Source organism: Zootoca vivipara, chromosome 6, assembly GCF_965207765.1.
Source record: "Zootoca vivipara chromosome 6, rZooViv2.hap1.1, whole genome shotgun sequence".
Taxonomy (NCBI): Eukaryota; Metazoa; Chordata; class Lepidosauria; order Squamata; family Lacertidae; genus Zootoca; species Zootoca vivipara.
The window spans coordinates 1,138,362-1,161,701 of record NC_142589.1 but is presented as its reverse complement, the minus strand read 5'-3'; the positions used below and the strand labels follow the sequence as shown (position 1 = coordinate 1,161,701).

The 23,340-nt window shown below is 48.0% G+C and overlaps 1 protein-coding gene across 1 annotated transcript; it reads left to right on the top strand.

Annotated features, from left to right (window-relative positions):
• Positions 1–223: 223 nt before the first annotated feature.
• AP3M2 (adaptor related protein complex 3 subunit mu 2) lies at positions 224–23,278 on the top strand. Its single transcript, XM_035119674.3, has 9 exons — positions 224–443; positions 1,543–1,885; positions 3,937–4,108; positions 6,116–6,253; positions 6,501–6,586; positions 9,866–9,999; positions 12,205–12,412; positions 14,169–14,313; positions 15,676–23,278. Exons 2-9 carry the CDS (start codon positions 1,613–1,615, stop codon positions 15,774–15,776), a joined length of 1,257 nt encoding a protein of 418 aa, XP_034975565.1. The 5' UTR covers positions 224–443; positions 1,543–1,612; the 3' UTR covers positions 15,777–23,278.
• Positions 23,279–23,340: the final 62 nt, after the last annotated feature.

Genomic DNA, 23,340 nt, shown 5'->3' with positions numbered 1-23,340 from the left:
CTGCCCCGCCCATTTTTCGCGCCTGAGGGAACTGGCGGGAGGCGCGCGAGACCCACCTGACCGTCACGCGCCGCGCGTGCGTGGGCGAACGAGACGCGGATTCGGGCGACGCTGCCGACCAATCTCCAGCCCCGCTCTCCGCTATGGTCGAGGTTCACGGGCGGCCGCGGCTGCCACTCGGGTACGTCGCCCCGCTATTGCCCCTACGCTCCAGCCTATCAGCGGCCGACGTGGAGGAGCTCCGCCCCACGCCGCCGTCCCCTTCCCAGCTGGTGCTGCTGGCGGCGAGAGGACGAGGGGGCTGTCTGCCGCGAACCAATCAGCGGAGAGAGCCGGGGCAAGGGGCGGGGCCGAGGGAGAAGGAGAGCCCCCCTCCCGTCTCTGCCGACGAAAGCTGACCTGGCTCTGGCGAGGAATAGTCGGGTTTCCGGGGATCGGCAGCGGTGAGACGGGTGGGGGGGGGTCAGGGGAGCATTGGCAGGGGCTGCTCCGGGGTGCATGCGGGGCTGGGAGGAACCGGGTGGGGGCTGTGAACTGGGGAGCGTGAGGAGGCGCGTGAGGGCTGGAGGAGAAGCTCGGAGCAGCCGGGGAGCAGATCCCTGCTTGTTCGAGGCCTGCGAAGATCCTCAGGGATCTCACCCCCCCCCGCCCTGGCGGGGTCTGGCGCGGGTCGGGACTCTGGAGACCTGCGGGTAGCCTCGTAGAATAATGGGTTGGGAAGGTTGCAGGCTGAGATCCCCAGGGTGGTCCAAAGGATGCACCGGGACGACAGGTGTTGCATAGTCAGGGATGCTGCAGATGGGGGCTGTGGCCACTTGGGATTCAGTGTGTGGACTTCAGAGCCATAGTCTCTAGGGATTTCGCCAATGGGGAATAATCACCAGGGTCTCCAGCATCCACATTCCTGTTTTTCTATTCAGGGATCCACAATTGCACTTGCCAGTCTTCCCCTAGAGAAAGCGGGGTGTGTGTGTGTTTATTTTTGTCTTTTTGTCTTTTGATATTTTTGTTTTTATGTATTTTGTAGCTTTTGTATTATTTGAAAATCAATAAATATCATTTGGAAAAGAAGAAGAAGATCTGTTCTGCGAGATGTCATTGACACAGTAATGGGGCATTAATGGTGGATGTACTGTATACTAGACCAGCCACACATAATTCCACCTCCTTGGTTATTCTTGGTTATTAACAGTGAACCATCATGACCATCATGGTTATTAACAGTGAACCATCATGAGCAGCTAGATGGGAGCTGCTGTGACTGCTGGGCAATAAGGACTGGGTGGGATGAAATTCCTTTGGTCCTGAGATTTATTTATTCTGATTACTCCTTTTATATCCCATCTTTTTATCCTCACAGCAACCCTGTAAGGTAGGTTAGGCAGAGAGACAGTGACTGCCCCAAGATCACCCAGTGAGCTTCATGCTTGAGCTGGGATCTGAATCCTGGTCTCCCAGGTTCTATTACAACACTTGTGAGGTGGCCTTCCTCAATAATGCTCAATGAAGTAATATATATTTTGTCACTTGATTTTTTTAAAGATCGGAAGTAGCATCTTCCTCTTGACTTGGCAAGGCATCTCCAGCGTTGGGCTTCCCTGTTTGACCAGCCATGATTCACAGCCTCTTCCTGATCAACTCTTCTGGAGACATCTTCCTGGAGAAACACTGGAAAAGTGTGGTTAGCCGCTCGGTTTGTGACTATTTCTTTGAGGCACAAGAAAGAGCCTCAGAGGCAGAAAATGTGCCCCCCGTGATCCCCACCCCTCACCACTATCTCTTGAGTGTCTATCGACACAAGATATTCTTTGTGGCAGTGATCCAGACAGAGGTACCCCCACTTTTTGTCATTGAATTTCTTCATCGGGTTGTGGATACTTTTCAGGTAAGTAAAATGGCATGAGGACTAGAAACTGGTGCAGGATTCTGTGTTTTGTCACAGGGCACCTCATGATCAGGAACATAAGAAGCTGCCTTATACAGCGTCAGACCACTGCGCCATCTAGTTTTGCATGGTCTACACAGTGGGGGGGGGGCTCAAAACCCTCCAGATGGTGAACTATTTGTTTGGTTGTTAGGTTGTTAGGTTGTTTGTTAGGTTGTTGTTGGACAACCTATTTGTTAAGCTTTGTTAAGCTTTCAGACCGCTTTTCAGGAAATGTTTGCAACTCATGCAATCTCTTGCCATTGGGCATGGTGGCTGGGGAGGATGGAAGTTGGAGTCCATCGACATCTGGAGGGCCAGAGGTTGCCTGCCACCAGTCCCACTGACTGGCAGCAGCTCTAAAGGGCTTCTGGCAGGAGTCTTTTGCCCCCCTACCTGGAGATGCGTTCAGAGCAGGTGCTCCACCACTGAAGAACCACCCTTCCTTTGGGCTCTTGGCCACGCAGACTCCTAGACCCCCATTTAAAAGGCCACCTCAGAGATGCTCCAGTTCTCCTTCCTAATTTTTTACCCTTCCTTACAGAAAAATGGCTTTCGCCTCCTTTCTTACTTTGGGCATGCTCAGACTGCACACCCACCACAATTTTCTAACTACCTGCCAGCATATGAGAAACAGTGATGGAATCTGAGTTGTAATCTGATGAGCTGAGCATCAGGGATGCTTCTCTGCACTCTTTCATTATTTATGTACCTCATTTTCTCCTCCTCCAGTTACCACTGTAGCTTCCTGGTGTCTGGAAGAAAAGGGCTGGGGAAGACGGGGAAGGAGAGCCCACCCTCCCAAATCTGGGAAACTCCAAACCAACTTGGGTCACAGTCCAGGGTGATGTTCTCCACATTGAAATGAACAAGGCCAGATGCTTCCTAACTTCTAATAGCTTTATATTGCAATTCTTCCAAATAACTTGTGGTGACAAACATGGGTCTCTCCGCCCTGCCCTGTCCCTGCCCCCCACCACACAAAATATTCCCACTTTATCCTCACAAGACCCCTGTAGGAGATATTAGGTCAGTAAATAGTCACTAGCTCCAAGGGTGCCTTGTGAGCCTCATGGCTGGGTGACATTTAAACACTTGTCTCCATGGCCCTATTCCAGAATTCTCACCACTATTACAGAGTGCTCTGGTTCACTTCCAGGTAGACCAACATTGTTCCCCAATTATTTTACTTTACTGTGTTTTGGTTTTTTAAAATACTGAAATGCTATTCTTCATTTATACATTTTATAAATCTCAGAATGGTTTACACAGTATACATAAAATCAATAAATAACACCAGTTAAAACATCAACAAGCCATAAACTTTTCAACAGCAGCAGCAACCAAGAGAGCAAAATTCCGTCTGAATTCCAGTTGCTGGAAACCACAGTGGGTGAGACTGCTCTTGTGCTGCTTTCGGGTTTCCCACAGACCTCTGGTTGGCCACAGGTTGTTGGACTAGATGGACCATTGGCCTGATCCAGCAGGTTCTTAAAATGTTCTTAAAAGAGTTCTATACAAAAGGTCAAGGAATACCAGAAAGGTCTTCAGTTGTCTGCAAAAGGCCTCCATTGTATATGCTCACCTGGTCTCTATAGGGAGCTTGTTCCGCAAAATGGGCTCCACAATGGAAAAGGCCCTCCTTTGAACCCCTGCCAAATGGTCTTTGGTATGGGTAGCAGTGCCCCCCCCCATAGATCGCAGTCACCTGCATGGACTGTGGATGGAAAAGGCTGAGCTAACCTGGTCCCTTGCTGTCCCATTCATTCCTTGTGATCTTGTGCAAGAGAACATCTCCATGGATTGTATCCCGTGGGCCAGGACTTTCCATCTCTCACTTTGCTGCTCCCAGTGATACCTCAAAACTCCTGTTTGAAGTGGCTTCCTCACCTTACTACACAGGAAAGCCACCTCTGGCTTTTATTTTCATGGGGAATAAGCGGAGCTCTCCCTCTTTGGCCTGTTTCAGCAGACACCCTGAGGAGGCTTGTCAACCTTGTTTCCACACACAGGATTATTTTGGAGTCTGCTCTGAGATTGTCATCAAGGACAATGTCGTGGTGGTCTATGAGGTGCTGGAGGAGATGCTGGACAATGGATTCCCATTGGCTACTGAGTCCAACATTTTGAAGGAGCTGATTAAGCCCCCGACCATCCTACGGACAGTCGTCAACACCATTACAGGTCTGTGATTTTGTGTATGTGTGGTCTCCAGATAACCTATTTATTGAGCTAGTTACAGGTAGGTAGCCGTGTTGGTCTGACGTAGTTGAAACAAAATAAAAAAAATGAGATCAGATTAGTCTGACATGACTTATTTTTCAGAAACCCATGCTGACTTTTAGTGATCACAGCGTTCCTTTCTAGGTGCTCACAGACCGTTTGCTTAATGATCTGCTCTAGAATCTTTCCTGGTATTGATGTCAGGCTGACTGGGCGGTAATTGTTTGGGTCCTCCCTTTCCCCCTTTTTGAAGATAGGTACAACATTTGCCTCCTCCAGTCTGCTGGGACTTCGCCTGTTCTCCAGGAATTCTCAAAGATTACTGCCAGTGGTTCATAACTTCATGAAGAATCTTCACTGCATGTGCTAGATGGATTCCATGGCTGACTGTTTTCACTGGGGAAGTGCATGTGGCATTGGGACCTCCTCTTGACAAAGAGCACAGCCAGGTTTATCCTCCTGAACAGCTGGAATAAATGGAAGAGGCAGCTCTTTTAGCTCAGTTCAGATGATGTCATGAAGACTCATGAACAAGACATCCGAATGGTTCTGAGACACTATTCTGCATGTAGACAACCTTTTCGCTGACAACTGACCCATATTCAGTTCAACACCTGTTCTCCATATTTGGGTTTGACCGCTTTCCACTTCTAATATTTGTCAATAAGTTTTCCTCAGACAGTGAGCTGATTGTCTGCACTGAAGGCAGGGAACCTATTGCTCTCTAGATATCATTGGGCTCCAACTCTTACCAGCCTCAGCTCACATGGCCTGTGGTCAGAGATGAGGAGATTTGGAGCCTTAACAACATCTAGAGGGTATCCCATTCCTGGTTTGCATGCAAATTGTATGCCTGCAAAAGCCCCCACAGCTCCTACCTTCAAATAGTCTTATGTGGTCATCAGTCGCTGTGTTTGGATGATCAAATCTTGGCTTAATACACCACGTTATGAGCCAGCGTTGTTCCTTCACATGCAGCTGCTTTGCTGCTCCCTTCATATGATGGGGAAATGAGCCAGGAAGCCACAGTTTAAAAATAGCTTCTCATTATGTACTAACCAGCAAACTATGATTAATGGCTTCTCAGCAAGCCAGAATGTGGAGACACCGTTTAAAGTTGGTTGGCTTGGAAGCAGTTAACCATAGTTTGTTGGTTTGAATATAAGTAGAAGCTATGGTTAACTGTTGCACGTACCCATTGTTTCCAACTGTAGCCTTGGGGACCCAAACAAAGCTTACCTGAAAAAGCAACTTCTCCCATTCATCCTAGATCTCTGTGAGGATGAAGGTAGCCAAGACCTTATGCTTCAGTTTGAGAACAATGTTCTCAGGGCTAATGATGATGGGATCTGTCTTGCTAATGGGGAAAAGATTTTATTTTTAATTTTATTTTATTTATAACTTGTTCCGATCCACAAACGAACAGTCAGAATCCCAGCGGGGATCTTGCCCTCCCATGTTCCCACACTGTAAGATTTATACACAATTTTAGTAAGCATAGGAATGTTCATGACTTCTCCTACTGTACCAGAACATCCCTCCAGAAGGTGTCACTGGAGGGCGAATGCCTAACAGACCTGCAATAACATGTGCAAAGAAGATTTTTCAAGAAGACACAAATACCCCCAAGTTTGGTGCCTTCCTTGCCATAAAAATGTGAGCAAATTTATGTGTGAGTAGCTCTCATTAACCTTAGTGAGACTTAGCTGCTCCCTTTGGGTTGTGGGATATTTTGCTGCAAGAGTTGCAAACTTCCATATACATACAGCTTCTGCCCTATGAATCTGGTATGCAGAAGAAAAATATTTTGGCTCTTCTTGGTGGGAACTCCTTGCACTAAATGCAATCTGAAAATACTGTCGTTTCTGAGGGATATAGCAGTTTTTTGCTGTGTTATATGGGTATGAGAAATTAGGAAATGGGTGTGGCTGTCCACTTTTCTACTGCCATCTCTCTTACCCTTTTCAGGAAGCACCAATGTGGGAGAGCAGCTCCCCACAGGACAGCTGTCGGTCGTTCCTTGGCGAAGAACTGGTGTGAAGTACACCAACAATGAGGCCTATTTTGATGTGATTGAGGAGATAGATGTCATCATTGACAAATCAGGTACATAGAGCTATATTTGCATGGCATCGCCTCTAGGCAGCAGTGCCCTTGCCTCAATGAACAGAAGCAGCAGCATTTGGGGCCAAAGGAAGACACATTTCAACGCATTCCCCTCCTCTTGTTCATTTAATTTCCCTCGTCAGTGATGGTGTTTGCATGCTTCTTTTCAGACGTAACTTACAAAGTGATTTCCCTGGGGTTTCCTGGCCTCCTTTGTGACCCACTTGGCTTTTATTTCCCATGGCAGGTTCCACGATTACGGCTGAAATCCAAGGGGTGATTGATGCTTGTGTGAAATTAACTGGGATGCCAGACCTTACCCTCTCCTTTATGGTAAAGTTTGAGAGGAAGGACCTCTTGCTTGCTTTCTTTTTCTTGCTACTGGAATTAAGGATTATCACAAGCTTATGGTACCCTCCGTATGTCCTTTCTGTTGTGTGTTCATGATTATTTGCACTCATGATGTTGATGGGGCAGTTATATGCAATCCCACTTGCTATACTGCTTTTGCCTGCAAAACGTTTGGGGTTCGGGGCAGAAATCCTGCTTCATTTCCAATCCATGCATGTCTTGTAACTTTCTGCTGAAAACTTATAATTTTTTTATACTGTAAATATTCTGTTTGTTTTTTATCCTTCTTTTATTGCGCTATAGTGCAATAATGGCCCACCGGGCAGCAATGATGTGGTCGTGTTGGGCAAACATTGCAGAACAAATGAAGTGGAATGACATGGGTGGGTGCTCCATTAAACTCAATGGTTCCAGTTTAATTGGATACAACTCTGTGCTGCTCTTCTGTATAAAAATGTCAGGGAGGGTGGCATATGTAATATAGTAGAACAGTTGGTGCATAAAAACATTCACATGCCAGATAGTAAAAAAGCAGGAGGAGCCAAGCAGGAAAATTGCTGCATTCTGGGATGCTTGGGCAAATTTTAAACTTATTTGCCTGGTATCAGTACAGCATCAAAGTAAGCCCCAGGCAGGCCCCCCTAGGGAAGGCATTCCATGTCTGGCTGTATGGAGCCTAACAACAGAGAAATACCTTTTTCCTGCTCTCTCCGTGCCTCTCTTCAGGTGACCTCTGATGGCCATCAATGCCAAGGGGGCTTGTGTGGTCCTTCATCACTTGATGAGTGTTTCAAGGGGGGCTTGCTATGCAGGCTTGGCTGGTGGGGGTGGAAGGCACTGCAGAGTGTTGTGGTGGGAAGGAGGGTTTAGACTAGGGGTGGGGGACACTTTTTCAGCTGAAGGGCCATATTTCCTTCTTGGCAACCCCCTGGGGTTGCCAAGATCCCTCTGGCGCCCCCCCCCCCCGTTTCCCATAGTTGTCGACCTGACACAGGCCCAGGACTCCTGTGATGCAGGGGGCAATAACCAGAAGCGTAGTAAGGTCAGGTCACCCTTCCTCTCTCTAGTCAGATCCACAACAAACAGTTAAAGCACATGGCTTCCCTCAAAGAATCCTGGAAACTATAGTTCCACCCCTCACAGAACTACAATTCCCAGAACCCTTCACAAACTTCAGTCCCCGGCATTCTTTGTGTGTGTGCGCGCGTGGGGAGACATTATCATTATTTTTCATTCATTTCTGTACTGCTTTCTATTTCCAAGCCAAAAATCTCAAAGTGGTTTACAGCCCTACATTAAAACATCAAATAACGCAATCCAAAAGAAAGTCAAATATAAAGTTCAAAGCAGTGTAATTCACGGGAAACTAAAATATTATGTTTAAAAGTTTCAAAACAAAACATTGCAATGGAGGTCACGTTGAACACAGAAAAGTTAACAACAAAGTAACCTTAAACATTTTAAAATCAAAAGGAAGTCAAATACAGTGGTACCTCATGGATTTATTGATCTTTTTTTCCCCCGGAGACATTTATGTGCCACCAAATAATTGGCATTTCTAAGTGGCATCCATGAAAAGCAACCCAGGCAGCAAAAGGAAACAATAAAATTTTATCGTAAAACCAAACCCTGCCTTAAAATCCCTGCTGGAATAAAAAAAAGAGGCTTAGTCATGTTCTGAAGGTCATGTTCTGAAGTTCAAGGAGGGTGGCTGTCTTAATCTCAGGTGGGTGGGAGTTCCAATGGCTTTGGGGCCTATTATACTGAATGCATGGCCTCTAGTGGGTCAGTAGCAGGAACTCCCCCAGAGATCTCAGTGGAATATGAGGGATCAGGCCGTTTTGGGTTATTGTTGATTTTTTATATATATATTGATTACTTACCTGCACTTCACCATAAGGTCCCAGTGTGGGCTGGAACTATTTAAAAATGCCACATTAAAATCAGTTTATAGCAAACTACAGTCAAGAGAATTAGATGAGTCCTTAGATACAGAACTTGGGTGTCAAAATTTAGGGTAAAGAAGGGCAATTCCTCCATTTGGAGGGCAGCCAGAGGACAGAAGATTACCAGCAGATCCCTGGCATTGGATCAGGCCAAAGGTCCACATCGCCCTATTAATTATCACAGTGGCCAAATGCCCCAAGGAATCTAAGACTCTAGATAGACTGCCCCTAGATCTGGAGGTTCCATCAGAATATCAGAAAAGCCCTGTTGTTAGCCAGTGGCCCACCTAGTCCAGCATCCTTTCTCTCTCTCTCTCTCTCTCTCTCTCTCTCTCTCTCTCTCTCTCTCTCTCTGCACCTGCTGAATTTCTGCCTTGCGTTTGTTCTGGATGGGCAAAAAAGCCCTTTTGGAAAAGCTAGAAAAAGCAAAAAAGCTAGAAAAAGCAAAAAATGTCCAATGGATCCTGTGAAATGGATCCCCCTCATTAGTGGGGCTGAGGTGCGCTGGGCTCCTTCTGCCACGGGCAGCGCCCAGGAGGAGCCCGCGCCATGCTTCCCCTCCCCGGTGCTGCTGCTGTGCTGAGGACAGGCGCGGGGCTCGCCCTCAGCGGCCAGCTGCCTCCTGTCAGCCCTCGCGCACAGTGCGCCTTGGCGCTTCGGTAGCTCCCACCGCCATGCCCTGAGGGCCCCTTCGCCGAGGGGGAGACGGGAAAGCCCAGGAGGAGCCCGTGCCATGCTTCCCTTCCTCGGTGCTGCTGCTGCTGTGCTGAGGACAGGCGCGGGCTCCTGGCGGCAAGGAAGAGGCAGCAGCTCCGGTGCTTGCCCTCGGCGGGCGGCCGCCTCCTGTCAGCCCTCTCGTACTGCGAGGGTCTGGCGAAGCGCGCGCACTGTGGTGCGCCTTGGCGCTCCTCCAGTGGGACGGAAGCTCCGGGCGCTGCGCGGCATGGCCGAGACACGCGAGGGCAGCAAGCTGATGCGGGGAGATGCCGCGTCCAGCCTATGCCTCTTCTGTGGCACTCTCCAGAATGTGGTGCTGTGGTTCCCCGCACCACTAGCCTCTATGGCTAAGTTGCCCCTGAAAGGGTACCTATCCAAGTGAAAGCACCCAAGGAGGGTGCAATGCATGGCCAGGGAGGGTGTGTTACCTGGGCAGAGTCCCAACGGCCTATCCCTTAATTAGACCCCTGAAATGGGTATTGGGAATCCATCAGGGACTGTGGGGAAGAGACAGGCAGCAGAAGGTTCAACCCACTGATTTCAGGAGAGAGAACAGTCTGGTTAGAAATCTCTGCTGTCTTTATCTTTCTTCCATTAGAATCCCAGGTTGCTGGACGATGTCAGCTTCCACCCCTGCGTCCGTTTCAAGCGTTGGGAATCAGAACGAATCCTCTCCTTCATCCCTCCAGATGGGAACTTCCGCCTGCTGTCCTATCATGTCAGTGCTCAGAAGTAAGGAGCGGGGTTGGGAGCAATCATTGCCCCCCCAAGGTCCAGGATCTTTCCCTAAACACTTGGTTTGAAAAGGAATCCCTCAGGGTGACATTCTGCCTCTCCCCCTACCCAGGGGAACTGCCACCCTCTTATTGGCTCCATTCCCCTTTTGATTTTATTTTTATTTCTCTTCTCTTCGTTGTGCACCCTTCATCATCAAGTCCCAGGGTGGGTTACAACAATTTAAAATTCTGTATTAAAAACAGTTAAAACATACTACATTCACAAGAATACGGTAGGTCCTGAAAAAATACATCTCAGGTGTCAAAGGGTAAAGAGGTATGTCTCCAGCATTCGCCGAAAGCTAGGTTGTGTGGGGAGGGAATTCCATAACTGGGGGGCCACCCCAGAGAATGCTCCCTTCTGGGCCACATACCCACTAAATTTCTGAGGAAAGTGGAACTACCAAGAGGGCCCCCTTTGCTGGTCTTACTGCCTGGGACAGTCTAAAGAAGGATGCCAGGTATTATATATATACTTGAGGCTGAGTCATTTAGGGTTTGGGGTTTTAAACATGAACATGAGCACCTTGAATTGGGCCCAGAAACCAATCAGCAACTGTGGAGCATAAAGTCAACCTTGGCTTGGAAGGTGTCGCATGGAACCTGCAACGAAATGTTACAGCATGGTGTATTGCTGTTCAGGATACTCTGCTTTGTTCCTCATCCCCAGCAGTCAGTCAGTATTCGGTGGCCGCTGCATACACTCTCAGTCCCGGGGGTTTCTGGTTTTGCTCCATAAGCAGTGACATCCCTGAATGCTGGAAATAGAGGGAGTGATGGAAGGGGGTATTGCAGACCCTTTGCTAAAACTGAGTACAGGAAGAGCAGAATTAAGACAAAGAGCAGCTCTTCCTGAACGTCCTGGATCAGGGTGGGAAGACTAGGTGCTAGGGGTGTGCACAGATGGACCCCACCTCCCTGCCAGTGACCTTCAGGAGTGCCATTTCCCCTAGTTAGACTGGCTCTTGAAAAAGCAAGATGACACACCTAATCTGCTCTATAGTAGAGCTGAAACAAAACCTTACACAAACTAAGAATGTTGACATTGCCATTCAGTATTGAGAGATGCTTTTAGAGCAGTACTCATGAATTTTAAGGTGATGATGCTTAGGGACTGACTGTCTAAAATCCATATATCTGACAGTAGTTGTCATTGGGAATGCTGACAATGTAAGTTTTGCAAGCCAAATTTTAAAATGAAAAAAGCACTTGGGAGCTACTGTCCCTGCCCCCCCCCAAGATTTTTTTGTTTCAGATCTACAGTGCATCTTTGGCTCCACAAAAATCCTCATCCTCCACGAGGCATTCCCAAATGATGCACCTGGAACACATTGTGCAAAGGAAGCCTACAAGCAACTCTGTTTGCCATTGTGTGCTTGTGTGAAACTTTTTTTAACCAGAGCACCCATTGAAGAAGCCTGCAAACACCTCATTCTGCCCCACCCTACCGCTTTTTGTGATGTTTTTGGGTAACATCAAAGTTTAGCACAATTCACGCATGTGCGATCGAGCACATATTAGATGCACCTAAAACAGTCACTGCCTGTACTGGATATATTTTTGGCGAAGATTAGAAGTCTAGAAGGAACTGCCCAAGGATATTGAAATCCCACTTCTCAGACCACTAAAAGTGCTGCTCAACAGTCCCTTCTGGCTTCTTGCATATTACTGCCAATGTATTTGAAATTACCATGGAAAACCTGGGGAAGGTATTCTTTCAGGCGTTCCTTTGCAGTCATAAGGACTAGAAACCTTTAAAATATAATAGACATCATTGTGCAAGGAAGACATCGGAGCCTACTCCAGAAGGACTCTCCCCTCCTTGCCCTGCTCCCCACAGACACCAGCCAGCATCACCATCCTCTGGGAAGCACCATCACATGTGACTGCTTAACATTAGCCTGCTACACAGGACCGGGCAGGTTAGGGCAGCTTTCTCCAACCTGGTGCCCTGCTCCAGATGCTTTTAATTGCAATTCCCATCATCGTTGGCCAGCACAGTGGGGGGAGGGGAGGGGGAGGTTTGGACCACAGCGCCGAAACGTGACTACCCTACTAGCTAGGCCTGATGAGAGTTGTTTTCCAAAACATATGGAGCAGGACACCAGGTTGGGGGGAGCTGGTTTTTACTGCTGCTGCAATGGTGTCTCTTCTGTTCCAGCTTGGTGTCCATCCCTGTTTATGTGAAGCACAACATCAGTTTCCGGGACAGCAACTCATTGGGCCGCTTTGAGATCACAGTGGGTCCCAAGCAGACGATGGGGAAGACCGTGGAGGGGGTGATGGTCACCAGCCAGATGCCAAAAGGCGTCTTAAACATGACCCTCACGCCTTCGCAGGGGACACACACGTTTGATCCTGTCACAAAGGTGAGAAGGAAGGTGGGAATGGGGCAGCAAAGTCTGGTTCTTGAACAATTTCTCTTGTCTTCCAGGAAGAGAGATGAGAGCCTCTTGACCCATTTACTGTAGATGCTTTTCAACATCTTTTCAAAGTAGGGCAATTAAAGTGGCACAATTTCTGCATGCATTTCTCCAGCCAAGTACGGTGGTGCCTCGCTTAACGAATGCCCTGCTTAACGAAATTTTCGCTTAACGAAAGGTTTTTTCTAGCGGAGGTTGCCTCACTAGACGAATTCGTTTTCATCTAGCGAATCGCGGTTTCCCATAGGAATGCATTGAAATTCAATTAATGCGTTCCTATGGGCAAAAAAAAATTTAAAAAAAATTCAATGCATTCCTATGGGATTTGCTAGACGAATTTTTTCATTATAAGAAAAGACCCGTCGAACGAATTAAATTCGTCTAGCGAGGCACCACTGTAATGTGTACAGAAATGTATACTAAACTGTGCATAAAAACACGTGTATTAGTGAAAACAACATACAATAATGCATTATATTACAGGAAAGTGCTTGTGAAATTGTGTATATTACTAAAAATAGAATACCAAAATGTGTTTACTAGGAGAAATTAGCACTAAAATACTGGTGAATTTTCAGGAGGATTAAAAAATAATAATCCACAAGTTGCTGCAGAAATTTGGAGTACAGATATTACAACTGAAAAAATGAGAACCTGAGATGCATTCCTGCTTGCCACACAATGTTCTTTCTTCTTTGGCGATCCCTTGTAGCCGAGTAAGATTGTCTTCCATAAACACGGTCCGTAAGTGTCTGTGGAGACCAATTCTGGATCCACACGTCCTTCCACCACAGTGGGGACATCGGTTTCTGGACGGGAGTTGATCACAGTGTGGATTTGCCAAGCGTGCTTTCCTCTTAGCACGTTTCTCCCTTGCGTCCTGAGTTCGAGTGTCTTCAAAGCCAAGACACTCGAAGACAGGCCACACAATGTGCATGTGCACTGATAGATTAAAACCAAGTTAAAAACAATTTGCATTCGCCAAGGCCGTCAAGTGAGTAGAGTGGAACTGGAGATTGCAGCAATAGGAATCACCAGTTTGCTTTAACAGAGGAAAGGTCTTGGTCAGCCCACTAGAGGCTGTCCAGTGAGCAAACAAAGAGTTCCCCAGGGAGGGCACCACTGCTTAGAAGCCCCTGTTCTTACTGTTTCCTCCCTTTGCCCTCCCCACCCTCTGATTCCAAAGGGAAGGGTGTCTTGTATGATTAACTAAAGCTTCCTATCCACACTTACATCCCCTGAATAGAGCAAGAACTTGCTTCTCAATAAGCACACAAGAGGAGGGTTGAGATGTAAACTCAAATGAATGCACAGTGCATTAGCTGCAGATTGGTCTGTACGTCTGAGATCAAGGAAGAGGCATATTCTGATACCCTTCCTCCCTGTGTGTCAGCACCGCAAGTCCTACATTTTCCAGGCCCCAAACCTTATTTTATTTTATTTATTCATTTATTTCCTTTATATCGCAACTTCCCTCCAAGGAACTCCCCATTTTATCTTCACAGCAACCCTGTGAGGTAGGTTAGGCTGAGAGTGAGCAACTGTCCCCAGGTCACCCAGTGACCGAGTGGGGATTTGAACCCTGGTCTCTCCCAGGTCCTAGTCTGACCCTCTAGCCACGACATCACACTGGCTTTCAACCTTCCTCTGGCTTACTGACTCCAAGCTCTCTGGTTTCCTGTCTTCTGTTTCTCCCGTGAAGCTGCTGTCTTGGGATGTGGGCAAGATCAACCCCCAAAAGCTGCCCAACCTGAAGGGGACCCTGGGCCTCCAGGCAGGAGCCTCCAAGCCTGACGAAAACCCCACCATCAACCTGCAGTTCAAAATCCAGCAGCTGGCCATTTCCGGTATGTGGGCCCAGAGTTCAGGGACAATATACTTTTTTGAACTTACGCACTTCCTTTTGGAACATTTCTCTCCCGATTGATCCAATTGGGATAAAGCAAAGCAGGCGACAGCACAGGATGGTGGGCCTGCAAGGCAATTTAACAGCCTGTTGCTGACACAAAAGCCACCCTTATTCTATCTTAATGGTGCTTTGAGCCACCTTGAAAAGCTCCCACTCTGTTGGGCAAATAGATGGGGGGGGGGATCAGTGTTTGAATGAATGCCCAGTGTCCCCTTTGCCAGTTTCTTAAAAGAGACACCTGACCAAAGCAGGTAGGTCTTTCTAGGCCAAACATTCTCTATCCTGGACACCATCCTAGAGAATCCCCTTTCTCCTGCAGGAGCTCATGCATCCAGGCAGGTCAGCTGGCTCAGCAGCACGGAGCGTGCCCAGTGAGTGACTTGCTACGAGAAGGTTGGGAGTGAATGGAGGCCTCTTCAGCCTCTGCCTTCCGTCCTGCCTCTTCTAGCTCCACGTCCTTTGGGGAACCAGTATCCTTAAAGGGGCAGCCTCTGGCCGGAAGATGGCCACTTCTCCTAGGCTCTGTGGCCTCCTGCCTGCTGTGGTCCTTATTAAACTTGTTAGTGGCATTATCTTGCCTAAGGCAACCTAAAGTGACTTAACAACCCGCTCACCCACCCCACAGAGATACACTAAAAGATACACTAAAACCAGGGGAGGGGATACATTTAAAACATCCCACCCCCTTCTAAAAGGCCACAGATAGTTAAAGGCCAAAGTCCTGGTTATAGAGGTTTTTTTTTTTTTTGCCTGGTGCCTAAAGACAGGGATGTACAAAGCAGCAATCTTACTGCTACAGGGGGACATGTGAAAGAAGCTATATGGCTCAGTGGACTGCAGCAGACGATTAGTCCCCTCCTTTGCTCCTTCCCATCTCTAGCATAATAGGTTTCATGCAGATTCAGCAGTTCTATGCATACCCGTGTTTCTCCAAAAATAAGACACTGTCTTATATTTATTTTTCCTCAAAAAAACCACACTATGGCTTATTTTCAGGGTATGTCTTATATTCCTTGAATGCCTAAAAATCCTGCTACGGCTTATTTTATGGCTACGTCTTATTTTCGAAGATACAGGGTATGTGCTTAACAGTCGCAATATCCTAAGGGGCTAAGAGAAGCCCACTGGATCAGGCCAGTGGCCCATCTAGTCCCACACTCTGATGCCCTGGGAAGTGACCCTGAGTGCAAGAGCACTCTCCTCACCTGTGGTTCCCAGAAACCTCCATCAGTGGAGGCAGAACAGAGCCACCATGTCTGCTCTCCCCCAACCTCTCTCCTGACCTTTTCCACCCTCCTAGGTTTGAAAGTGAATCGCCTGGACATGTACGGAGAGAAATACAAGCCTTTCAAAGGGATCAAGTACATGACCAAAGCTGGGAAGTTCCAAGTGAGAACCTAACGGTGGTCCTGCCCACAGAAAGGCTTGCGTTTGCCCTGACTTTCAGTCCAACTCTGTCCCATCTTCCAGAGCTGCTCCTTGCTATGGCCCACCTGGAGTAGGTCAAGGCAGGTATCTCTTCCCACCCCCCACCCCCACCTAGCAATTACACCTGGATCTTAAATTGTGAAGCTCTTGGGTGGGATTGAAGAGCAAACGGGAAACTGAACCATCTTCCCAGCTTACCAGCGAATGTTTCAGCTCATGAAAACCCTGCCCCCTTCTCCCTATATTTTGGCTGGCATTTGCTTAGTTATTTGCTGGCTGGAGTTCCAGTGGCCTCTGAAGACAGGAGGAGGAGACTTCTTTAGAGGTTGAGGGATTTAATCCTGAACACTCCTGCTCTTTTGCATCTGGGACTCTTGTTTGTTTCAAAGACTGCCTAGGGAAGAACTCCCCACCCCGTAAATCCTTGACAAAGAGCTGGCTGAAGAGGACTGGATGGGGGAACAGGACACTCTCCTCATTTCCTCCTTTCCCCTTTTAAATGTATGGGTTGGGGAAGAGGTTGGAAAGAGCTAATAGTCTTGCGGGGGCCTGAAGGTCGCATGGAAGAGGCACTTGAGCTCCTTGCAGATCTGCCAAGGGCCGGGCCAACACACATCTGCCTCGAATGGCTTTTTGCAGATTTTGCCTGTTCATCCAGAGAGCAGTGGGACACAAAATGCAACTGTGTTCAGGGCTGGTGCTGCTGCTGTACCATCTTTCACTGTCCAAAAAATCCCCGTTATTTTCTTGACTGAAGGGTTGTAGTGAGAGGGGAGGCTGTGTCCCATGTGTCCTACGTTTTGCTAAGGCAGCCCCTTCACCAACCTGGTTGACCTCCAGGCGCTTTGGACCACCCTGGGGCTGATGAGAGTTGTAGTCCCAAACATCTGGAGGGCACCAAGACAGTGAAGGCTGGATTCAGGGAGTGGAGTGGAGTGGGGGGGGAGCCTGGGGCTTTTGCTGCTGGACTGTGGCTCGTCTTCCTGCATGCAGGCACTTGTGTGTTGCTCTCCTGGCTGTCCTCTCTCTTACGCATATCGCTCCTATACAAGTCAGAGCTTACATCAATTTGCACGCTTGTTTGTTTTATAAAAAGTGGCAAAGCCAGGTTGTCTCCTTTTTGACACAGCAAACCATCTTCTGAATGTCCCCATTGTTGAGAACTCTAAAAGCACAGCATGCAGCTGTGAGCCACGTGGGGAGAATCCATGAAGCTGGTTAGTTACTGTGCCAAAACAATCCTTGCACGCTGGACTTCACAATTCAAGTGCCCATTAAAAAAAAATATTAAAATGGCAGTGTACCTTGGATCGCTTTTTCAGGACTCTGGTGGGTCAGAATCTCAGAAGACCCTTTCACCCGTCAGATCCCTGCTACTCTCTGAGTGCAAAGAAGACAGAATGAGGTGCATCCCCTTGTAGTAATGGATGTTTTCTCTTAAAGGAACTTCCTCCACCCTCAATGATCACCTTCCTACAGAGTAAGACCCCAGATGTACTCATCAGCCCATTGAATTGCAGCCACTAACAGATTGTAAGGTGGTGGCCATTTTTAGCAGACTGTTGTAATGCGGTATTCTGTCTGTCTGCATGAATCTGCACCAGCTGTCATTTCCAAACACCTTTGAATAGGAATTCCATGTGTTGATCTGATCCAAATGTGACTTAAGGTCACGGCCAGATCTGCTTTCTCCAGGGAACCCCTCCCTGGTGACATACCTGCTGAAACTGGGCCAAAGCACCCGAAGATCTAGAAGCAGCTCCAGATCTGAGAGCACCTACAAAACTTGAATTGGGTCCTTCAGAGGGAGCACAACCCCACCAGCAATAGGTCTGCCCTTCTGTTCTTGCCTCAGCATTTCCACAGACCTTTGCCTGACTTAAGCCTCAGCTCCCCATGCAAAGGGGAGTCCACATCCAGACAGGCTGCAGGGCCAGCCCTCTGTCCTCAGCCCCAAGACTGTGCATCACTCCTGCACATTAAGAGTGGACACCTGCAAAGGAAAGTCTACATGTCTAGACTTCCAAACACATCCTGCCTAGATGTGAACATGGGGAGGCTTTCCTTTGCAAATGCCTAATTGGTGGAAATCAGCCCTGAGTGCTCACTGGAAGGACAGATCCTGACGCTGAGGCTCCAATACTTTGGCCACCTCATGAGAAGAGAAGTCTCCCTGGAAAAGACCCTGATGTTGGGAAAGATGGAGGGCACTAGGAGAAGGGGACGACAGAGGATGAAATGGTTGGACAGTGTTCTCGAAGCTACGAACATGAGTCTGACCAAACTGCGGGAGGCAGTGGGAGACAGGAGTGCCTGGCGTGCTATGGTCCATGGGGTCATGAAGAGTCGGACACAACTAAACGACTAAACAACAATTTGTGGGTGTGGAGGAGGCCAATGTTGGGGTGTGGCTTCGGCAGTGTGTGTCTGCAACCTTGAGTGCAGCCCTTTTCTACCTACAATTTCCACCCCCCACATCTACAATCCTTAGAATCATAGAGTTGGAAGAGACCACAAGGGCCATCCAGTCCAACCCCCTACCAAGCAGGAAACACCATCAAAGCATTTCTGACATATGGCTATCAAGCCTCCGCTTAAAGACCTCCAAAGAAGGAGACTCCACCACACTCCTTGGCAGCAAATTCCACTGCCGAACAGCTCTTACTGTCAGGAAGTTCTTCCTAATGTTTAGGTGGAATCTTCTTTCTTGTAGTTTGAATCCATTGCTCTGTGTCCGCTTCTCTGGAGCAGCAGAAAACAACCTTTCTCCCTCCTCCATATGACATCCTTTCATATATTTGAACATGGCCATCATATCACCCCTTAACCTTCTCTTCTCCAGGCTAAACATGCCCAGCTCGTGTGAAAGCAACTCTGGTCTCTGATATTTTCATATAAAAGTGCATAACAGTAGTGAACTATTTAAAAACAACAAAATCTCAATAAAACCAAATGAATTCTGGCATAAAGACAGATCTACAGCAAGGCTTCAGGCTTGTGTGATCTGCTTTGTTGTGTGTTTTATTTATACTATAGCCTCAAGATCTGTCAACTGGAGACAAGTACAAAAGACATATACTTAGATGTAAAAGAATTATGAGCCCAGGATGAAGCGGTCAGGGATTACATGAGGTAGAAGGCCTGTTCCTGTTTCAGCACTTGGTGCAGGCAAGAAATCAGAGGTGGTGTCAAGAGAGCATTCCATGAAGACAATGGAACAGAGCCCTTCCCTGCTTGCTTCAAAGGATGATCTTAGACTTTCAGGCCGATTTACGCAGAAGAAAGCCATCCTTTAGGGTCCTAAAGCACCGTATATGGAAGGATGATATTCAATGCATGCTGTAATTAGCAATGGAATTGGATCTGCACAGCGGGGCTGAAGCCCACACCCATGGGAGAGTGTGTGGAAGTAAAGAAAAGCCACGGCTTAGGTGTGGTTTTGGCACGCGTGAGAAGTGCACTCTACTCTTTCTGTGGGAGGGAGAGATGTGCTTGTTTCCCATGCTCAATAGGTGGAGTTGCAACTCCAGGAATGGTGATTCTGTGCCCTTGTATAGTTATTCTCCTTCTACAAACCAGTGGGCCTTCTCAGGTGGGAGCCAAAAGGAAGGCCTAGTTTGGGTGGGTGGGTGATGTTTGGCACCATTTAAGGACAGGAGAGCAGGAGGTGCACAGATCTGGCCCATCAGGTACAACAAGGAGGAAATCCTGCACTTGAGACCAGGCTCTTCCGCGGCTCCTCCCATGGATGGAAATGTCTTGCTTCATTTCAAGGGAGCAGGTGCAGCACTTCTGTAGATGTTGCGCCCTATGTGAGCTAATGACAGGGTTGCAGGATGTCACTTGCTGGGAAACAACTTGTGTCCCGACTGAGGGCTTCCCAAGGGACACCTGCGGTGGCCACAAGAGGATGATGGACTAGGCAGGAGCAGCAGATGCTACTCTCCTGCCAGACCAGCGTTCCTTCTAGCCCAGTATTAAGGAAGGGCCAGAGCTCAGTGACGGAGCATCTGCTTTGCATGCAGAAGGTTCCATGTTCAATCCCCACCAGGTAGGGGTGAGAACACCCCCTCTGAAATGGTTGGGAACTGCTGCCAGTCAGTGCAGACAGTACTGAGTGAGATGGACCAGTGGATTCATTCGTCCACATTGGCTGGCCAGCAGCTCTCCCAAGTTTTCAGGCAGGGAGAGCCTGAAGTAAGAGCAGTTTGGCAGTGGAACAGACTCCCTGGGGAGTTGGTGGACCCTCCTTCCTTGGAGGTTTTGAAGCAGAGGTTGGATGGACATCTGTCATGGATTCTTTGGCTGGGATTCCTGCCCTGCAGGGGGCTGGACTGGGTGAATCTTGGGCTCCCTTCTAACTACAATTCTGCGATTCTATTCTTGCTTTTCTTGCTCTCTCACTTTCTCTTTAGATAAGCTTGGCTTGTATTGTATTTTATGTGGAAAACTTCCAATAAAACTTATAAAAACAAAAGAACAAACCAGTATGCTTACTCTGGTAATTTGGAAGCATTCTGTTGATTTTGATCTCCGAGGGCAAGTTCAGCTTGCTCAAAGGCCTGGAATGTGATGTTGCTTCCAAGTTGAATCCTGGGATGACCCAGTTCTGTATCATCATCAGGCCTTCCTGATGAGTTTGCATCCTCTTCATGAGACGACTTTGCCTGCTTTCTGCTTTTGACCTTGGAAAGATTAGTGTTGGGCTGCCCTGCCTGCCAGGTGATGCTGCTGCTGCTCCCTTCCGTGCTGCTGTCTCCTGGTGCCCGTTGAGAGCCTGGTTCCAGTTGCTGGATCTGATGGTCTTGTGCTGCTCACCTTCAGTCCAATGGGAATATAGGAAGCTGCCTCCTGCCAAGTTGGCCCATTGAGCTCAGTGTTGCCAACACTGACTGGCAGTGATTCTTCAGGGTTTGGGGCAGGGAAATGTTGAGGACTGAAACTGGGAACCTTCTGTGTGCACTCTACTACCTCCAAAATAAAACCCTTCCCTCTCAAGATAAAGATTCCAGCCCTCGTGATTTTGAATAAGGGATTGGTTTAAAGGAGACAAATCCTTATTCCATTGACCCAGTTGCAAAGTGTGTGCTCTGAGCTATGGCCCTCCGCCAGCAACTTTTGTGAGTGAGCCTCCCTACAAACAGGTGTCCTCCCCACCCAGCTGGGTCAGATTTCACACCGTTTGTGGTGGTGTGTATCAGTTTGTGGCCATCTGCATATGCCTTGGCAGGGGTGGGAATCAAACCACTGGAGAATCACAGCACCTGCTGTGGCTGCTGAGAACAGTAACTCGTGACTGCTGCCTCCTGCCTTGTTTTTGCTGCTTTAGTAGCACCAAAATGACCTTCCCAGGGCGCCAGCCTGGGCCATGTGAATGGAGGTCTTTGGCTTCCCAGACGATAAGACCTGCCTCTCAGCCTCACTGGTGGGGTCCAAAGGAAAACAGAGCAATACATTTGGCACCGGCTTGGCTGCAGGAGTTGCTGAAAGGAGACACCTCTGGTACTACACAAAATCGACAGCCCCTGCCCCCAGATCTCTATGGCAGAGATGTGCCCCTTCAGGAATTGCTGGATTACAAGTCACATCATCCCTGACTATTAGCTATGCTAGGATTGCCATACGTCCGGAATTTCCCGGACATAGCCAGGATCCATCCCTTGGAAACAGTTGGAAATCACGGAAAATCCGGATGTATGGCAACCCATGTTGGAAGTGTGGATTTTGGCTAATTTCCTTAAAAATAGCTCAAAACTTTTTTTTTAGATTTTGCAAAAGAAGCTCAGCAACTTTGGCAAAAAATAGAAAAGCTCAACAACTTCGCCCCCTCCCAAAAAATATGGCAACCCTAAGATATGCTGACGGGCTGATGGGAGTTGTAGTTCAACATCATGTGGAAGACCATGGCTTATCTATGCCAGTGTTTCTCAACCAGTGTGCCTCCAGATGTTTTGGGACTACAACTCCCATCATCCCTAGCTAGCAAGACCAGTGGTCAGGAATGATGGGAGTTGTAGTCCCAAAACATCTGGAGGCACACTGGTTGAGAAACACTGATCTATGCCAAGGACACAACAGAGGTAGTCAAGAAAGCGCCCACATTACTGCCGTCATTTGTTCTGTTGTTGGGGCTTCTGGAGAGGGAGAAATAATAATAATAATTTATTATTTATACCCCGCCCATCTGGCTGGGTTTCCCCAGCCACTCTGGGCAGCTTACAACAGAAAAATGAAATAAAATAATCCATTAAGCATTAAAAGCCTCCCTAAACAGGGCTGCCTTCAGATGTCTTCTAAAAATCTGGTAGCTGTTTTTCTCTTTGACATCTGATGGGAGGGCATTCCACAGGGCAGGCGCCACCACCAAGAAGGCCCTCTGCCTATTTCCCTGCAACTTGGCTTCTCGCAACGAGGGAACCGCCAGAAGGCCCTCGGTACTGGACCTCAGTGTCCGGGCAGAACGATGGGGGTGGAGACGCTCCTTCAGTCTCATTTCTCTGAGTCAACAAGCCTCCCGCCAAACGCCTTGTTCACTGCGTTGGAGTGAGGCCCTCATTCCTGAAAGGCTAAATCACCAGAAGGCCAAAGCAGCCCTGGCTTGAACTTTGAACAGCAGCAGAGCAGAAAGACCTTGTGAAGTTGGGAGGAGAAAAGCCTGGAATTCCCAACCCTGATACCTCAATACTGAATTCAGTGGGACTTATCCCCAAGTAATTGTGTATGCCATCAATTTCTTTTCAGAAATAGTAGTACTGTAATATACTTTTGGAATGACTTCTATTTCTTTTTTTGCCTTTACTTGCTACTCTCTTTCTCCTTTTGTCTACCGTATTTCTGTCATTTCTATATACAAGGACTGTTTGATTCCTGCAGCTGATCTTTCGTCAACATTTGCTGTTTGTGCTGTCCTCAGCATCCTGCTAGGCACCACACAGAAATCAAAGAGGGGCACATTCTGACCTCCAGACTTGCAATCTAATAAACTATGGTATGCAAGAGAAAGGGAATGCAGAGGAGACAAAGATAGACCATGAAAAAACAGCAGTAGAGAGAGAGAGAATGTGCTTTCATTAAGTAGCTGTTTGGATCAAAGGTGGAGAAATATTCCAGGCTTATGAAGCAGCAAAGTCAAAAAACGAAGTGCTGAAAAACAGCATACGAGAGCTGGGGTATGAAATGCAGGCTAACATTGGAAGTTAGCGTCCTTCAGTCTTGAGACAATGGAGTGCACCTCTGGAGGTGAAGTCAACCTGACCTCCCTGGGGCACGAGCCTGGACAGTGTGTCTGGAGGTCCTGGGCTGCCCAGGCGACAAGACCCTGTTCTGGGCCTCGCTAACATGGTCCAAAGGTCCAAAGGAAGGAGGCATACAAGGTGCCATCCAACCTAGGAGAAAGATCGCCTGCACAACCCACCTCAAAATGCGTGGGAACTGGGCAAGCAGAACTACCGTGTGCTCTGGATTTCAGTGGGACTCTGGATCAGTTGATACACACTGAGCCTGTGTCTTTTCTTTGTAACCCTTTTTTTAAAAAAAT

What these genes read in the sequence shown, in the direction of transcription:
- AP3M2 (XM_035119674.3), top strand. Translation starts at nt 1,613, where the DNA reads ATGATTCACAGCCTCTTCCTGATCAACTCTTCTGGAGACATCTTCCTG. An exon ending in TGTCATCATTGACAAATCAG is followed by an intron (nt 6,254 to 6,500) that starts GTACATAGAGCT and finishes TTCCCATGGCAG; the next exon opens with GTTCCACGATTACGGCTGAA. An exon ending in TATCATGTCAGTGCTCAGAA is followed by an intron (nt 10,000 to 12,204) that starts GTAAGGAGCGGG and finishes CTTCTGTTCCAG; the next exon opens with CTTGGTGTCCATCCCTGTTT.